This window comes from Anarrhichthys ocellatus, unplaced genomic scaffold, assembly GCF_004355925.1.
Source record: "Anarrhichthys ocellatus isolate YVR2014 unplaced genomic scaffold, GSC_Weel_1.0 scaffold30, whole genome shotgun sequence".
NCBI lineage: Eukaryota > Metazoa > Chordata > Actinopteri > Perciformes > Anarhichadidae > Anarrhichthys > Anarrhichthys ocellatus.
The window spans coordinates 2,286,868-2,304,556 of record NW_022280060.1 but is presented as its reverse complement, the minus strand read 5'-3'; the positions used below and the strand labels follow the sequence as shown (position 1 = coordinate 2,304,556).

Genomic DNA, 17,689 nt, shown 5'->3' with positions numbered 1-17,689 from the left:
ACTTGTATACAGCCACAGAAGTACTTAACAGTACTTAACTCATGTATTATATCTGATTATGTGCAAATCAGCTCCACAATAATACTTTTATTACTAATTCATTGGCAAACTGTCCATTATATACAACATTTATTGTATAAAACCCATTCATAAAAGATGAACTTGAATTAAAGAGGTAAAGGGAACATACTTCATTTTTATTCGTATACTTTGGTCTTTAAAGAATGTGTCGGACATTCGTCTACATCAGGAGGCAGAACATACTCATTCATAACATTGTCATATGATATTCAAGGCCAGAAGAAAAAGATCAAAAGGAACACAAATATCACAGTAGAGGCAGCTCCACTCCCCAAAAATAAATATCTAATTTCAATAAATGAATGTCTCCAGGTTGGCTCTTTTAACTACTATAAATAGTATCCTTATTACCAAAATCTTAAAGGCATAAAGCAAAATAAAGGCTTCAGTCAAATGTGGAATACTCAAGAGTCACTGAGTAGAAAGTACCACAGCGCATTCCAATAGTTCTATTATCTGTACATACTTAAAAAATAAGTTGCTGGTACTTGTGTTTGGTGATATACAATTTGTAAGGGACTCTGAAGAAGACTTTGCTCCTGAACACAATTCACAGCCACATTGCGCCGAGAAAGAATCAAAAATAAAATCCTTTAATACACTGCCACCTTGTGGTCATAAGGTTTTTTGGAAGTGCTGTATTTTCCATTGCCGACTTTTACCTCATATTGTGCGTCTAAGTATTCACAAGTATAAATATAGTCTCCCTGCATTGAAATACATCAGGATTGGCAACAATAACTGCATTAACTTTGTGATTTCCTCAAAATAATACCAATGTGTAAGCACAGTTTCAAAACCACCGGAAATAAAAGCCCACTGAGCACATACATTCCTTCTTCCATTAGTTTGAAATGGAGATTACTGTTCTGTAAAAATGTTTATGATTCAAACAACAAAACACTGTTATTTCATGTACTCGGTATCGGACAACGCAATCCATCGCCCCAACTGTTTATCAAGCATCATTACTATTTCAATCTTATAACATTCTAGCAGCCAGCTGCAACATTTGTGTTAGAAAGTTATTCTGTAGTGATTTCACCTTCACATTGGGCATGACCAAACTAAAACATAACTTAAGTTCACAGGAAACTCTATCCTTGACGCTAGATGTATGTTCAAACTAGTTCAATTAAAAATATTCAAACCATCAAAAGATTACATTCTGCAGTCAGCATATATTACCTCCATACAGCATAATTGTCATCTCTATTTTGTAAAACCATGTTTTCTGAAGTTTAGTATCATGATTTTTTTTATTTCTATCGTTTCAGATTCACTATAAAATAATTTCCCCAACTACATCAATGTGTCCAAAGCCACCCTGATTTTCCTCTTCAGAGAAATGAACTGCAACCTTGAAGCCATAACACAGAGGCCACAGTTCCTCATATTTACACAAAACATCGACCATGTTTCAAAATAAATCTTTTTGGCAGTGAAAATAAATAACATTGAAAGGTTTTCCGAACATTCTGAAATTGTATTTGCAGACTTTGTTAAACATTAACCATTACTGCATATGTGACTGATGTTTGTAAAGTGTATTTGTTTGTATTACGCTGCCACGTCATATTGGCACAAGGTTTTACAGTTGATCGAGGCAAATGGAATGGCAGTACATCCGAACAATAAATGGTAAATGAAAATATAAGAGTTCACGTGGGATTTTATGTGAACTTGTAATTTTGTAGGGTTTGTTTTTGAAAACATAAAACAAACATGTCAGGCATTACTGTGACTTTTCTGTTAGAGTACAGAACATTTTGGCACTGAAACAAAACAAACTAGAAAGATCAGAAATGATGACAGTAACACAAAGGCTGGTCGGATGTATTCTGATGAGTGATGATCCTCAGTAGTCGTCCAAACGTAGATCACAGCCTATCAGAGTCCTCCATCAGGCCTCTCTGACAACTCCAGGAGCGAGGCTTCAGTAACTCAAGGAATGAAGGCTGAAATAAAAAAACAAAAACAACAACTTATGAAGCTAAATCTTTGTTCATGCTCCAGGTTGGCAAAGCAAAAACTAACTTTCAGCTGAATTACTGCACACAAAGCAATGCTGCCGGTGTTACCTCCTTCAGAGGGCAGTAGCGCTGGGCATACCACTCCTGGGAGTACAGACAGATTATGACTCCCTGGCCCAGGAAGAGGGACGTCCACATGATTATGTTCCAGATGGGACCTTTCCTTTGGTCATGCAGAATGAAGTTGAACATTACTGTGAGAGGGTGAGAAATGAAGATGAGGGTGAGAGCATAATGGAAAAAAATAAAATAAAATGCACAGAGACATAATTCGACCACATTATTGTTTGCGTCATAACACAGACAGAATAATAATATGTATTGGATGTTGTCTCTTACTTCCGAAGCACATAAAGAGGCAGAAGAGGACGGGATAGAAGAAACCAAAGCAGACTGCAAGGATGTACTCGTGGACCACTGCAGACACTGTGAACACAAACAGCATGGCCACCGGTCTGAAACGCTTCTGAGAAATCTGGAATGACAACAAAGAAGAGAACGGGAAAGTCATTACAAAATAGTCAATAAATCCCTATAAACCTGACCAACCACAGAATGCAGCTGGTGCTCTTTAAAAAATAAATTATATATACACACACATACATACATACATACATACATACATACATATAGTATTAACAGCAAAACCACTCACCCACAGGAAGTCCCAGTACACATAGTAGTACAGCCAGTCATGGACCACTACATTCCAAGTCCGATAGTAATTAGCAAAAGAGGTTGAGTTCCACCAATCCTGTCATGTCAAAATCAATGAAATCAAGCGTAAAGTACAACATAGGAACTTAATTTATAGTTTAATCTGGCTGGCAGCGACAGATGAAGTACCTTGTAAAACATCCTGTCTGCAAATCGGAGCATCTCACCAAAAGCATTAAGCCAACAGTGGAGGACGGCAAAGAACGCCAGGAAGAGAATCAACACTCCTGCAAATGAAGAAAGACGCACAAATGTTTTTTTACTTTGAGACTTGAGTGAGACTAAGGGGTGAATGAAAGGGTATTTGTGGATGAGGATGGCTGATCTTACCTGGCAAGATGGAGTTAAAGACACAGAGGACCATGGCCCTCAGGTCAAACAGCTGCAGACTGATGCTGCGGAACTGAGGGATGCACAGCCGCACAAACACGTAATAGGCATAAAACATACAGCCTAGCACCTGTGGGGTGGGAACGGATGAAATAGTCAGAGAAAAAAAAAAAAAGGGACAATACATCTTGTGCTTGCAATTTTAAATAAATGTGAAAGAGGTTGGTACCTGAAGTAACTTTGTGGCTACGTAGCCCCATCTGATCACTGGGTTCCTGCATTAAGTGACACACAAGGTTTTACCAAACGCATGGAGCTACTGCATGGAAAAAGACCCAAACAATGAGAAGGAGCGTTCACCTGGGGTACTGGTCTCTGTAGACGAGTGTAGGTGCGAACAGAAAGTAGAGATACTGAGAGACCTGAGGGACCACTGGGCTGGGGCCTAAAGATGAAAGGAAAGACTGCCGATCAACATAAAGACAAAATGAAACGGTAAGAAAGACGTTTTACGAAACAGCAAATAAGAACTGCACATTGATATACAGAAAATCAAAGGGACATACTGGTCTTTTCTTTAGCCCAGGTCAGGACTCTTGGTACATTCTCCCTGACAAAGGAGTGGGCTTTCATCATTAGACGCACCTGGAATTAGACAAATAACAAAAACAGCAGCTATTACAACTTTTTCCACAGAGTCAATTTAAGGAAAGGCAAATTTACATATATTCCAAAAGGTATTTGAAAGAGATTTACATAAGTCAAGAAATACAGCCTACACATCCCTGCTCAACTCTTCACTTAAACATACACTTGACTTTAATAACAGACTTGTTTGTTTATCATATTCTATTGTAAATTTTCATATTTTCTATTTTTAAATGTCTTATACTATTGAACTGTGTTTATTGTCACGCACCAATCACCAAGCCAAATTCCTTGTATGTGCAAACTGTTTCCGATTCTAATGCAACACACTAACTGTGGACCGGATCTGTCCTCTACCTGTTCCAGGATGACGATGAAGCACGATGCAGGCGGGAAACTGTTGGTCACCACCACATATGTAGGCAGGAACCCCACACCCACAGCTTGGTAGAGCAGGAATACAGAGCCAAACAGCCAACTGTACAACCCGGGGTGAGGGTAAGACCCAGACTGGGTCTGCGCCCACAGGTAAAACAGCGAGTAAGGAACCAGCAACACAGAGAGGAACATGCAGATCCACGTGCACACCACCAGAGGGAACTGTCCAAATGCGTAGACCAGCAAGTCAAAGTGCAGCACCAGTCTGAGGCGAAGGAGATAAAGTAGAGAGGAGAAACTTCAAGGCTCTGCTCAAGACAGATTATCTGACCAAGTGACTGATTACTTCAACAAAAGCTGAATATAATCATAAGGCATTAGCAGTTTTCTACATTACCTGCCTTCATCAATGAAATCTACCACCAGTGTACTGAGGATAAAGATGATGAGCAGGGCAATAAACATGTGGTAGATAGTCCTGATGTGGTTCACCTCAAACAGCTCACTGCAGAAAAACAGACAGCAGGCGATTAGAATCGGCACCGCGACACTGATGTTGACAATCTTTAAGCAGCAGAAATATCAATGAAGTGCACCGTATCAAACAAATGTTTCATTACAATATTTGCATTTCTTTTTACGATCAGTGTGTCACCTTACTCTAAGAGGGACCGGCGACTGACAAACTGCTTGCCCTGGCCATGAGGAGGCCGGAAATGGCTAAAAGAAAACAGAGAGACATCGGTGACCAGCAAATCTATTTTCCTGAGAGAAAACAGTGTGTGTATGACCAAGAGAGCAATGGGAAAAGTTTGTCCTATGTGCTGAAACCCCACACATCTGGTTTTTAGTGCAACTTTGCTCTGAAAGGCTGGTAGGAGTTGCGAGGCAGCACCCGAGTTTGCTCCTCTCCTTGTCAGACAGCGGCGGTGAGAAGGCAGCAGGAACAGGCGTAGGCTCCAGGATGGCCGACTCCTCGATGAGACTGTCCATGAAGTCATTGACCTGACTGTCAAACTGATGCATCAGGTCACTCTTCAGGAACTGAGCAACAGAGCAAAAGACGCATGGAAGAGTCATCATTCATGGTCTGCAAGCACTTGATAAATGTGGAATATTTTGAGGTCAAAGGTGAGAAGAAAAAAACATTTTCTCAAGTGTCCCTGAACCCACTGAAACACCCATCAGCAGTTGCTCTGGATATAAGCATTAGCTAAATAGGTCATATCGAAATGTCTACAAAGTGTAAGAACCCATTAAATCATAAATAAACCCAACAAGTAAAGTGACTGAAATATACTGTACAAATGCATTAAAATGTACTTTATATGGCAGTGTGTCAATCTAAACTAAAATATTGATTGAGGGCAGGATGACAGAATAAACATTAACTGGAGGAAACCGTAGATCACATTCTAAGTGCCCCATTCCAACATGCAGGTTGAGCCTTTTCTTAACCTAAATTACCGACTTACTAACCTCTGCTTTTCTTTTCAGTTGTAGCTTTTTGCTGATCACCTGTTCCACTTCAATTGTTCCTGAAATTGCAAACGAGAACACACTGAGCATATCCATCCATTATCTTTAACCGCTTATAGTCAGCAATTAACTTTGGCTGCATGCGGTTGGACTGTGGGAGGAAACAGTCTGAGCATATGATAAAATAAAATAAAAAAAAAAAATTTATGCAACATGCTGCTTTGTAATTCTCCAATATCATTATCAAGCCAAGTGTTCAGGACACATCTAAATGAACAACAGAGTTGTCAGGTTACCTCGCCTCCACCTGGTAAATGTAAGCCACACCTATGTCATCTATTTGACTACTGGGGTTAAGGTTACGATAGGTTATTAGACTCGACAGCCGTCTGATGACAAACAAGTTGGGAGAGTTTAATGTCGATCACACAAACAGGGACAAGCAGCAGAAGCGCTCCACCCATCTGTAGACTACAGTAGAGCAAAGGGAAAAAAAAAGGCACTGAACATGATGAATGACATTATCACAACTTTTTGCACCTTCCAAAGAAGTGGTCAGCATTTTTATTCTAAATACATAGAAGAGTTTTCCAAAGTTTCACAGTTAGACTGTCCTGGTTAACTAACTGTACCACAGGGCACATCATGCTGCTTAAAAGGACACGCATCAACACATGGCATGTCTTCAGTGACTAATACATCCAGGCAAATGCATTGGAATTGAAATTCATATTTTGGACTGGGGTTAAATCAACATGCACAATGCAAATAGAGATTTTCTTACCATTGCTGGTAACGTGGTTACCTCCATTGGCTTGCTGGTGTTCACCCTGATGACATTCCTTATTCAAAGAGCTGTCTACATCAGGGAAGGGGAGCGTCTGAGGGACGGCTCTGCAGCGGAGGACACTGTCCTCTCCACTCTCCATTCTAAAGAAAAAAACAAAAATCAGGGGCAACATTACCAAAGTAAAAAATACCGCGTCTCGAGGACACACATACAGGAAGCGCATGCCACCACCATATGGGTGAGAATGCAAAGTATGCGGACTGACAAACAAATTGAACAGAGTTGAGAATCAAATCACTCTCACATGACACGGACACACGCGGGAGACGGACGGCTAACAGTTTATTTAGCTCCCAATCAGCTGATAGCCGAGGAGACAGCGTGACAGGCGGCGGTTCATTCATGAGCTAAATACACATAAACACCTGGTTTAAGTGGAGCCTCTTCCTGGCTGCTAGCACTGAGGTCTAGTCAAACTAGCCCACTTGTTGACGTTAGCTGCGGAAACAGGTTTGCGGAAACCGATGAAGGAAATCTAAAAATGCTCTCCACCGACTTCCTGGTTACGTACTCACTTCAAACCGACCGGGTGTGTTCTTCTTGGTAGGTCGACCTCCGACGACGCCGAGTTGAAACTCCTTTAATCACAACAGTCCGGGCTGCTGCTCACCTTCCCCATTGTGTAACCAGAGGAGATGATGAGCAGGGCAGCCGACGCTGATTGGTCGAAAAGTCTCTCCTCCTTTTGACGTCACCAACGCCCACAATGTTGACCATCGCTGACATTAGACAATGACTGATCAGTGGGCTTGATGACTAATCCAAAAAACTTTGCATGCAAACCAAAAAATAAATAAAAAACATCACATTTTTAAAAATAATTTGCTTTTAGAATTACTATTTGTAATAACCACACAATCAACCAGACACTGGCCGAGCAGTTAAAAGTATCTACACACGACTATTAACATATAATATATGAATACTCCCACTGATTGTGCAGTGTGTACATGACTCACACTGTATGCTGAACTATGACATGGCTCCTGGTTTGCTGTGTGGTAATTTAGTTAAACACTACTTTATTTATTCTATTGGTTTATTTGACAGGGACAGATGCCGACTGATCAACAACAACAAAAATAAATTGTATTTTGGAACTGAGTTCAGGAATAGACACCGTGTAGGCACACTTTCAGTTAAAATAATGAAGGCCTTAAAACTACATTTTGATACATGACTGAACTTATCATATCACATGATATTGTACCTTATTGGAATATATTCCCCCAAAAGGTTGAAATTTATCAAATTACCATATGTCTGAGGCAATGTGGCAATTGCCTGCTGTGCCTCTTTTCTCCCTAAATTCAGAGGTGCATAAAATATAGAAGCTACTTTCTCAAATCCAGAAAAAAGTTTTAAAACCTCATAAGTAGAAAACATCAACTTAATAAAACTGTTGCAAAATTTAGTGTGTCACAAACGGAAAGCCACTTATGGAAAAGATGAGTAACACAGGAAAATCAAAAACAATTGAATTACACATTTCATTCATATGTGCATGATTATCTCATACTCAACAAAATAAATACTGCAAGAGTAAAGTTATTCTAATAAAGGCATACTGATTTGAAATATAGTTTAAATAGCAAGAAAGTAAAGCATCGTACATCCTAAATTGAACTGGCCTTATGAGCTGAGTGTGGCCAATACAATTAACTGCAAAGACACAGGGCTGCATTTATAAGAATCACTACCAACTCAATCATCTAATATACTGACAACCTTCCCGACTGTGGGCAAATCTAACCACCGATTTGCTTTCAGTTGTGATGTGCAAGATTAAATGACCAAAAAAAGGATCTTTTGTGAATTTGTGAGGGAGGGGTAGGGGGTTTTAATATGCATGTGGTAAAAGGCAAATGGGACAATTCTGCATAGTCTGGTGGAAGAGACTCTGTGACACAGGCCATTTCAGCTGCCTGGCTGCAGGCCTTTACTGTCACAGCAACGCCACTTTGTGATGTGTTCTGACTTGTGCACAATCAAAATAGTCGTAAGAAATTATCTTTAAATGTTCCTATGTTCAACATATTTAATGGGAACATTTGCTTTTGAACACCCTTGAACTTGAACTCTTGAGAAGTATTTCATTAAAACTCATCCTCTAAACACAATGAAGGAAGCAAACATAAAAACATTTAACTATCGTTGTGAATTCTGGGTAATTGTGTTTTCCATTATGACATGACAGCTTGGCATGTTCTGTGTCATAAGTGGAACACTTTAATTTGATTGGCATTAGATCTCAAACTACACATTCTGTAGTTACATAAAAAAGTATTTGTACAGCTTAATGATCACAGAGGAAACAGCAAAAATTACAATCCAAATTCAAGAATGTATCCATTTTATTTTGACCATCTACTGTATGGTACAGGCAGGCTACGTAAAAAATTCAACAGATGCACATATCCCGATTTCATTTCACATGTTCAAAGTCATCATTTTATTTTGATAGTGCTGCATATCTTCCCCCTGTGAGGATGATTGAGACACAAATTGAGTTGTGATACAAACACTCATAAAATCAGGTGCTACATAAACATTTCAAAACTATTTATTTAATGCTTCATATGATAACATCTAACAATTCAATAAATATAAACAAAAAACAGTACAGCAAAGACCAAATTAATCCTGACAAAATAGTTCATGTAAAATACCGTGACATCATTTATCCCTACTTTCAACATAAAAGAGATATTTACAGTTCATCGTGCAGGAACACACACAAACACACACACTCCTCATAGGTCACAAGAAGCAGAGGGACCCCAAAACAACAGTGATCTCAGAGACAAGGGGAGAAAACGACCTCATCTCTACACCCAGATCTCTGACAGGAAGTAACTCCATATCACCTCGATGGAGCTCCGTGCTCCCGCGAACCGTCACAACCACCTCCACCTGCAAAATGATCAGACAGAAGAGACATGAAGAGAACAATTTAGCATATTGCACAGCTAGGAAGGATTCCTTTTGTAGCCGTGAACAGGGGTCCCCAACCTTTTTCCTTTCGGGACCCAGTCTTTGGGAAAGAGTGGCATAGAACATCTACAAACAATGTAAAAACTTGTATTGATTAATTCAATTATTTTGTTCTATATAACATTTATAGGACATTCAGTGTGAATACAGGAAGAACATGCCATGTTCAGATAGTGTTTGATTTGTTCATACTTGTACCACTTGACTGATTTATACTAATTTGCAATCTGGTATTTTCTTTAACCCAAAAAGAAATGGTTTGACACAAAGTACAACATCAGTATTGTCTATGGTTCCTCCCAATTTGTGTTTTTCTGTTTCTTTACTTGAGATGCCCTCCACACATCGCTGTAACACTAACATGTTACTTATATATATATTTTTTACAGCTAGAGAAAGCTGAAAGAAATGGTGTTTTGGAATACAACAAAATGTTTTGTATATCTTACCTCACATCCTTTTCCGGACACCGTGCTAATGTGGGAAATGATTTCTTTGCCAGAGTCTCCCAGGATGTGAAGGATCCCATTGGCTGAATTAGTTCTTCTCCGGTTTGCTGTACAGCTGACAGTCATGTGCTGGAAAGATGTGTGGCTGTGTAACCGCAGAAACCTCAGCTGGACGACATCCACACCAGCGTAATCAAACTATCAGAGACAGAAATCATTCATTTCAAGTCTGAGGAAATGGCTCACTGGTGTTAGAGGCACTCAATGTTCCTCAATGTTACCTTGTTTCCACGGTGCTGCTGACTGAACCACTGGACAGACATTTTCGATTTCTTCATTTCTGGTTCCCGACTGAATTTAATCTAAAGAACAGAATATTAGCAATATTTTAAAGCAATCCTTTCTGCCATTTTATTTGTATCTTAACATTAATCTAAAAAAATCTTTTTATTATTTTACTATTTATTTTTATTGATGTATGCTAATTCCTACACCTGAAATCTGCTGAAATATCTATTAGAATTGCAAACATCTCATCACATTTTTAAGACATTTGAAATCATTCCTGTGGGGAATTGAGGAGATCCCATCTGACCAGTTTAATGGTATGTTGTTTATCTATGCTCTTATGTAAAAGCATTATATCATGTTGTTGTGGTTGAAAACAAGAGGAAGAACTAGAAAGTGAGCCCATTCCTCACAGCCCTAAACCTGCTAATGTTAACCCTTTGTAGGTGACAGATAGTGTACCGGAGACTGTAAAGGGTCAATGCAGGTTGTTCCTCCTGCTGTGAAGTTACAGAACACCTTCACAGCATCAAAGGGACAGCCTTGGTTGGGGTCCATGTAAAAGTAACCTGAAAGATAATCAAATTGAGTGTCTGATCAGTCACACTGATTTAGGATACAGAGTATCGTCAAAAGCAGATTTACATATGAACCTTTTCAGACCCTCACCATCATTCAGATGTGTGTGGATGAGTCCCAGCTCGTAGCAGGTGGTGGCAGGGTCCTCTTTGGTTCCCTGAGGCTGGCTGAAGGTTTCCTCATCTACTTCAGACCACCTCCTGGACATCGGCCTTGGCTGCGACAGAGGAATCCATCATTCGGTCATTCAACCACCAAAGTAATACAACAATATAAAACATAATCTAACACAAAACAGGATCATTGTGTAAGTAAAGTGTGTATGAGAAGAAAGCTTGTACAAACTTTTTGTGGTCCTCCACTTTGCTTCAGGAGACTGGATGGCACCTTTTTCAGTTTTGATCTTGTGCTGGTTTTGGGCCTCAGGGCATTGTCCTGACCCGGTTTTGGGTCAGGTTTAGATCCCTGTCTTTGTGTAGGCCTGCGCTCACCAGGTGCACCTGGTTTCCCCTGTGAAACAAATGGCTTTGCTTTAAGAGCACGGTACAAACCTCATAGCAAATGAGCAGTATTCACAGCCATCAAGCTTCTAATGGATCTTTAACTTAGCAGTATGTTACAGTTAACTATGTTGATCATGTCAAACCTTTTTTTTTAATTTGTTTACTTATATTGTGAGAGTAAAATGTCTTACTGGAGGTCCACGCTTGCCCTTTACTCCCTTTGTTCCTCTCCGGCCTTGGACACCTTTCACTCCCTGAAAAGGCCCAAACACAGTCAGGCTGCTGACTTTTTCGATTGAACCGAAATTACAAAGCATCGTGAACAGACCAGGTCCAGGAAGACACACAAACTTGTAAAGTGATAACCAAACATAAACAAAGAATCTCTCACCTTCTTTCCGACCTGGCCCTGTGACAGAGACGGAACAGACATAACTTCAATAAAATGTTCCAGTCACTATTTTATATAGCAGAATATCAAATCAACGTACAGTGAGTCCAAGGAAGCCTTTTCGCCCACGTGGACCATGAGGACCGGCATGCCCCTGTCAAAATCAGTCAGTTGATTAATAACCTTGCTACCTGCTAAAAACAACGTGAAAAGAAAAGTAAAAACACAACGTACCTGCTTTCCTTTATGACCTTTTTGACCTTTCAGCCCCTGCAAACCAGGATTCCCCTAAAATGAAATGAATTTACAGTTGTCTTAGACCAACTTGAATTATGTCTAGTTTGAATTTAAATTATTTCATATTTGAAATCACTTCAACCAACCTTAAGCCCGGGTGGCCCCATTGGTCCCAGCATTCCCATGTCACCTGAGAGACCCTATAGGGGAAGAAATGAAGGACGAGAACGGGTTAAAAACTGCTTCTCACACAACATGTACATGATTCATGAGCAATGTGATTGTAATTTAGCCAGATTTCTAAAAGGTTTGGCTTATTGTACAGTCCTGAAGCTATGCAACAGACGATTCATAATTGTGTATCTGCCCAGTGATTCGGCTCCACTCCAAAATGATTTGGGTTCTTCCCTGGCTCATGCAACAACCTTCCACCGCTTACAAACAGTTTCAACACCAGCGGATGATGAGTAGAATGAATACCGTACAGAAACATGATAGGACGAAGCAATGTGAAAAACTGCAAGACAGCAGAAGCACTCCTCACGGGAATTATAAACTGTATGAAATAAATACAACATAAGTAAAAACATATCCTAAATGTTAAAATGCTAAATGTTTGCAGAGAAAACCTGTCTCAACCAGGTGAAGAGAGGTGGAATACTGTGTGTGTGACTTTTACCTTCGGACCACTAATTGCAGACTTGCCCTTCTCTCCTCTCAGTCCTGGAATACCCTGTATCAAGACCTGCGGTGATGACAGATGTTTACGGTAAGAGGTATATAGTCTTTTAGTGATCTTATTATTATGCTGCCGTACAAACTTGTTTACCTTTGGCCCCATTGGTCCAGGTGGTCCTTTTTTTCCTTTTGGTCCAGCTTTACCCTGAGAGACACAACAGGACATCCGTAAGACACACGTTAAATAGCAGCACAGTGAACTAGATTAATGAATTATGTACACATATGAAGTATACACATATGTACCTTAAACCCTGGTTCTCCAGTGTTTCCCCTGATCCCAGGATATCCAGGTTTTCCCTATACAAGAATACATGTTTTAAATGTATTTAATATCCCAAATCTGTAGGCCAAACTACAACAGATATTTATGAATAAGTGTATATCCCCACGGTTTTGCATGGGTTGCACACTATCCACGTTTGTTTTGGAGCTTACCATTTTGCCGGGCCTGCCAGGAGATGCAGGAGCTCCTCTGAAACCTATATCCCCCTTTGGGATGAGCAGGGGAGCGAGTGAATTTAGTTTAAGGTTGAACAACAGACTAAATTGCAGTATGCAACATTTTTACTTACCGGATCACCTTCATTACCCTCAACCCCTAGTAACCCATCCAAACCGCTTAAGCCCTGTGAACAAGATCACAAGACGAGAAACCAATCGTCAACACATTCCTCACTTGAACTTTTGATGTGCTAAAATACAACTTTATCATCACTTTTGGGGTTTGCAATGTGTGTATTGAATCTGTCACAAGGGATACTTGCAGGTTTTCCAGGTTGTCCAGCAGGTCCTGGTCTACCTGGCAGGCCTTCATCTCCCTACAAAACGGACTTCATTAGATGAGATCAATGTAACACTGAGGCCTAGAGTAAAACTTAACCTTTAATGAAAATGAAAGATCAACAGAGAGATCAAAGACAGTGATCGGGATGTTTACATTAAGTGACGGGAAGTGCATTTCTTAGTAAGTGTGAATAAAATAGTGTGAATGGAAAAAAAAACATTTTTTAATTTCAATTCAAATTCAAACTTACAGTTTTTCCAGGAGCTCCTTTGTTTCCTTTCCTTCCAGGCTGAGCTCTTTTTCCCTTTATAAAAACACAACCTTCATTATGACAATTTGTTTCTGTTTTATTTTTTTCATCTGAGATGAGCGATGGCTTTCTTTTACCTTCGGCCCATGAATTCCTTTAAATCCTGGAAGACCGGGAGGGCCAGCAGGTCCAGGTAGACCTTTAGCACCTGGAATGCCAATGATCCCCATCTTCCCCACTGTCCCCTAAAAGACACAGTCACATGCATAAATAACACCGTAACAAGACCTCTATTTACTGAAGACATATAACTAATAAAATAAAAGATCATTCAGTAACATCGAATGATCGAATTAAAAAGGCTGTGCATTGCAAACCCAATCCTTTTTAGTTCAAATGTGCTTCTCCACCATTGTGCCTCTTGTCCCATGGTCTCCTTTAGCACCCTTTTGACCTTGAATGCCCTGGGGATTACAGATGGAGACGGTTACAGCTTTATGCATTTACCATTAAATATGCTTAACCAGATTTATGATGCAACAACGCAACATAGTAACAACATCCCACCATGTCTCCTTGGATGCCTTGAAGGCCGAGCTTGCCCGTCTCACCGTGACTGCCCTGAATTGTACAAATACACAGCAGAAACTACATGAAATATATGAAGTGAACCCCGTCAGCTGGACAGATCACACTTGCAGCACTGAAGCATTTCACTGCATCAGAGAGAATAAATGGCACACTACACCTTTGGTCCAGGGATTCCAGTTTTGCCCTCAACGCCTCTCTTGCCTGGCAAACCCTGAAAAGACACAAATAAAGTCAAATTAATAAAAAAAAATATTAAGAATTAAAAAAACAAGATCAGGCATTACGCTAAGTCATATTTGTTTTGTATGGCAACCAATTTATGAAAATCAGTTTAATACACAGTATATGCAATCTTAATTTACACCATCATGCCTTTGACACTGAAGTGTAACTAAACATAAGAAGCTGCCATCTAGTGGTTAAAACCTTCATGGTGCATGTTACAGATCAGGGTGGCCTGGATGCAAATAGCTTGAAACTTTCAGAGCATTAAAGCTAACACAAACATTTTTATGATGCCATAATAATTGTGGACTTTCTCTTGAATATTATCTGGTGAATATGTTCATGCCACATTAGGTCAAATAACACGTACTGGTGTTGATGGTCCAATTTGTCCAGCGGGACCTAAGCTGCCAGGGGGGCCCTGGAATGAGAAGCAAAACTTACAGTGTTTATTATTATAATAACAATATAATATTTAGCATCTCTTGAATGAAATTATCTGAATCACAAGTAGATTTAGAATCCAAACATAAATTATAGTAGCCACACAATACTGACAAAATAAGGCAAGCTTCATCCACGACAACATGAAGCTCATAATAATTAGCATTAAGCGTCATCATAGACAATTTTGCACATCATTAATAAAAGGATCTAACTGATACTGACAGTCTGTCCCTGGAGGCCCTTATGGCCTTTGGCCCCTGCGGGCCCAGTGTTGCCCCCTGGTCCGAACTGTCCAAGCATGCCTGATGAACCTCTGGTACCTGGCTCACCCTGTGAAAGCATCATCATCATCATCATCATTACACATTTTAGACTCTTAACAAAACTTTCAACATTCATTTTACAGCATAAGGTTAGAGTAACGAAAATGACTGACCTTGAGCCCTGGAACTCCTTGTTTTCCTCTCTCCCCTGTTGAACCACTGTATCCCTGCAAAAGAGCAGGGGCAGAGCAGAGGGGATACATTGTGCTGCTTTAATTCAAACTTCAAAAATATTTAGCACACTCTAGTGGGTCTCAGAAGTGCAGTGGCTGCAGGGATGCCTGACTTTTGGATTTTGAATATGATTCTGATGCATTTTCAGAGCAGAAACAGACAAGGATGTAAGGTACTGTCATGATATTCCAGTATACTGCAGAAATGCAGTCTTATATATCCACCTGTTTCCCCGGTGGCCCCATTGCTCCCTGTGGCCCTTGGTTGCCTCTGTCGCCTTCAGCTCCCTTTGGCCCTTTCCGTCCAGGAGGCCCAGTGTTTCCCTTTTCACCCTGGAATGTAATTCAAACAAATGGTTTCCAAAATTTGATTGATACATTTATGTCCCATTTACATGCAGGGTGTGTGTGTGTAATCAAAGCACGGGAAGTGTGGTGCTGAGGATGCTGCAGCACCCTCTGCTGGATTGCGGAAGATGTAAGTATTGAATAGGTTTTTGTTGGCACTTCAACGCATGTTTGCAGCCATGGACTGGTTGATACATTGTAATCGGACGCTCTGAAATCCAAAGAGAAACACGTCTGCACAATCCAAGCTGCTCCAAGAGAGTTGTTGTAAATTTGTAATTGGTGAGAGAGTTCCATTGAGCTAAATTAACCCTGGAGACAGTCATGGTTATTAATTGAAGTGACGTAATATTATTTTGCATATTTGGTGGCAGCATCCCCAGTTCAAATTAGACATTTGTAAATACTTTTATCTCACAGAACTCACAGAAAGGCCTTTTTGTCCAGCTGGCCCCTCGGGTCCCTTTAGACCAACTGGACCCTAAACACAAAACCACTGGGTTACTCGTACACATGATCACGCATAACACAAGGCTCAGTCAAACCTGCAGACTGCATAAGCCTCTAGTCCTGTGGTTTTAGAATATCAGACATTTTAGTGTCTTTGCATTCAGTTCAATAAGAAAAGATATAAATCAAATCTGTGACAAGCACAGTCTAATCAATCTACCTCCTCACCATCGAGACCAGCAACGCCCTCCTGCCCCAAAGCTCCTCTGGATCCCTGACAAGGCGACAGAAATAACTGAGTGATGAATCATTGAACTGATTGTTTCTGAAATGGTTGCACAGACCGCTCCATCACGACGCTACTCTTGTTTACAGCATTTCTGAAGCATGTTCCAAAGAGCTCAGTAAAATAAAAGCTTTACCTTGTCTCCTTTGACACCAGCTGATCCAGTTGGTCCCTGAGGTCCATTTTGACCCTAAATATAAAGAAAGTAAAGCAACAATTGCACAAAAAAGACTTCATATTCCTGCTCTATAACCTACGCTCAGCTTGGGGATGAGAGTAGGTTCTAGAGTTTGGTGTACCTTAAAATATATTTAATAGAAAACTAAAACTCAAAGCTCATTCATGACATGACGTTTATACTTCACAACAAAAGGATAAAAATAAACTTACTGGGTAACCTGTAACTCCAAGCAGGCCAACTGGACCTAGTGGCCCCTGGTCTCCTGAAAGGCCACGGGGCCCAACCTCACCCCATGGTCCAATGTTGCCCTGAACACCCTGGAGGAAAGAAAACATGATCTAAACCTTCTGTGTATCTAGACAAATGTTAGGTCAAGTCAGGTTTATTCGGGTATATGAGCTATATCATTCACAATGTCTCAACTGGCTTAACAGACCCACATTAGCTCAAAAAACAAGCTTTCTGGGAGAAAAAAAATTAACAAAAACTTAAACACGAAAGGAAAGAGGGAAAAATAATCTTGTAAGGTAAGCTTGTTGATTGTAGAGTTCAAAGTACTGGTACAAGTGTCATGTGCACAGAAGTGTAAAGGAGTGTAGCTGTAGTTACAAAAAAGCTATTAGAAGAAGGGCAACGTGGTCAATCAATGATCAATTAAAAAAATAAAGTAAATGCTACTAACAGTATGTACGGTGCAAGCATATGATCAAGACTTAGACTTGACATAAAGCTGAAGCTACAAAGGCAGCATCATGACAGAGTGCACATTGAAAAGGCTGCTGGTGCAGCTCGACTTCTTTCTCTCTAAAAGGGGGATTTTAAACCAACCACTTTCTAATGTAATATCTCTTGAATATGTTTGCATTCTATGCTGAAATAAACAAAAGTGACGGACGGATGGATGAACGGATGAATGGATGGACGGATGGATGG

General features: G+C 40.1%; 3 protein-coding genes across 7 annotated transcripts; all 3 read right to left on the bottom strand.

Moving 5' to 3' along the window:
- Positions 1-1,716: 1,716 nt before the first annotated feature.
- On the bottom strand, positions 1,717-7,151 carry soat1 (sterol O-acyltransferase 1). Of its 2 annotated transcripts, none has more exons than XM_031863829.1 (16): positions 7,032-7,151; positions 6,451-6,596; positions 5,667-5,725; positions 5,083-5,231; positions 4,848-4,907; positions 4,585-4,692; positions 4,167-4,452; positions 3,728-3,806; positions 3,522-3,606; positions 3,391-3,436; positions 3,162-3,291; positions 2,961-3,058; positions 2,770-2,868; positions 2,454-2,589; positions 2,163-2,308; positions 1,717-2,039 (listed from the first exon to the last, which is right to left on the bottom strand). In XM_031863829.1, the coding sequence occupies exons 2-16, from the start codon at positions 6,593-6,595 to the stop codon at positions 1,962-1,964; spliced, it is 1,704 nt and encodes a 567-aa protein (XP_031719689.1). In that variant the 5' UTR covers position 6,596; positions 7,032-7,151; the 3' UTR covers positions 1,717-1,961. The 2 variants fall into 2 exon arrangements, with proteins under 2 accessions (XP_031719689.1, XP_031719690.1); XM_031863830.1 differs by lacking the exon at positions 7,032-7,151 and adding an exon at positions 6,882-6,988.
- Positions 7,152-8,870: 1,719 nt separating this feature from the next.
- Positions 8,871-11,812, bottom strand: LOC116392637 (collagen alpha-2(XI) chain-like). Its single transcript, XM_031864309.1, has 7 exons — positions 11,521-11,812; positions 11,172-11,336; positions 10,917-11,043; positions 10,710-10,816; positions 10,241-10,321; positions 9,960-10,157; positions 8,871-9,429 (listed from the first exon to the last, which is right to left on the bottom strand). The coding sequence occupies exons 1-7, from the start codon at positions 11,644-11,646 to the stop codon at positions 9,277-9,279; spliced, it is 957 nt and encodes a 318-aa protein (XP_031720169.1). The 5' UTR covers positions 11,647-11,812; the 3' UTR covers positions 8,871-9,276.
- A 1,154-nt stretch (positions 11,813-12,966) lies between these two features.
- On the bottom strand, positions 12,967-17,665 carry LOC116392639 (collagen alpha-1(XXV) chain-like). Of its 4 annotated transcripts, none has more exons than XM_031864313.1 (13): positions 16,712-17,665; positions 16,518-16,563; positions 16,267-16,320; positions 15,717-15,824; positions 15,432-15,485; positions 15,218-15,325; positions 14,919-14,969; positions 14,481-14,534; positions 14,300-14,353; positions 13,870-14,196; positions 13,733-13,786; positions 13,134-13,516; positions 12,967-12,995 (listed from the first exon to the last, which is right to left on the bottom strand). In XM_031864313.1, the coding sequence occupies exons 1-10, from the start codon at positions 16,810-16,812 to the stop codon at positions 14,125-14,127; spliced, it is 702 nt and encodes a 233-aa protein (XP_031720173.1). In that variant the 5' UTR covers positions 16,813-17,665; the 3' UTR covers positions 12,967-12,995; positions 13,134-13,516; positions 13,733-13,786; positions 13,870-14,124. The 4 variants fall into 4 exon arrangements, with proteins under 4 accessions (XP_031720173.1, XP_031720175.1, XP_031720172.1 ...); XM_031864315.1 differs by lacking the exon at positions 12,967-12,995 and having other exon boundaries at positions 13,018-13,516; positions 16,712-16,765; positions 16,966-17,665; XM_031864314.1 differs by lacking the exon at positions 12,967-12,995 and having other exon boundaries at positions 13,130-13,187; positions 13,271-13,516.
- Positions 17,666-17,689: the final 24 nt, after the last annotated feature.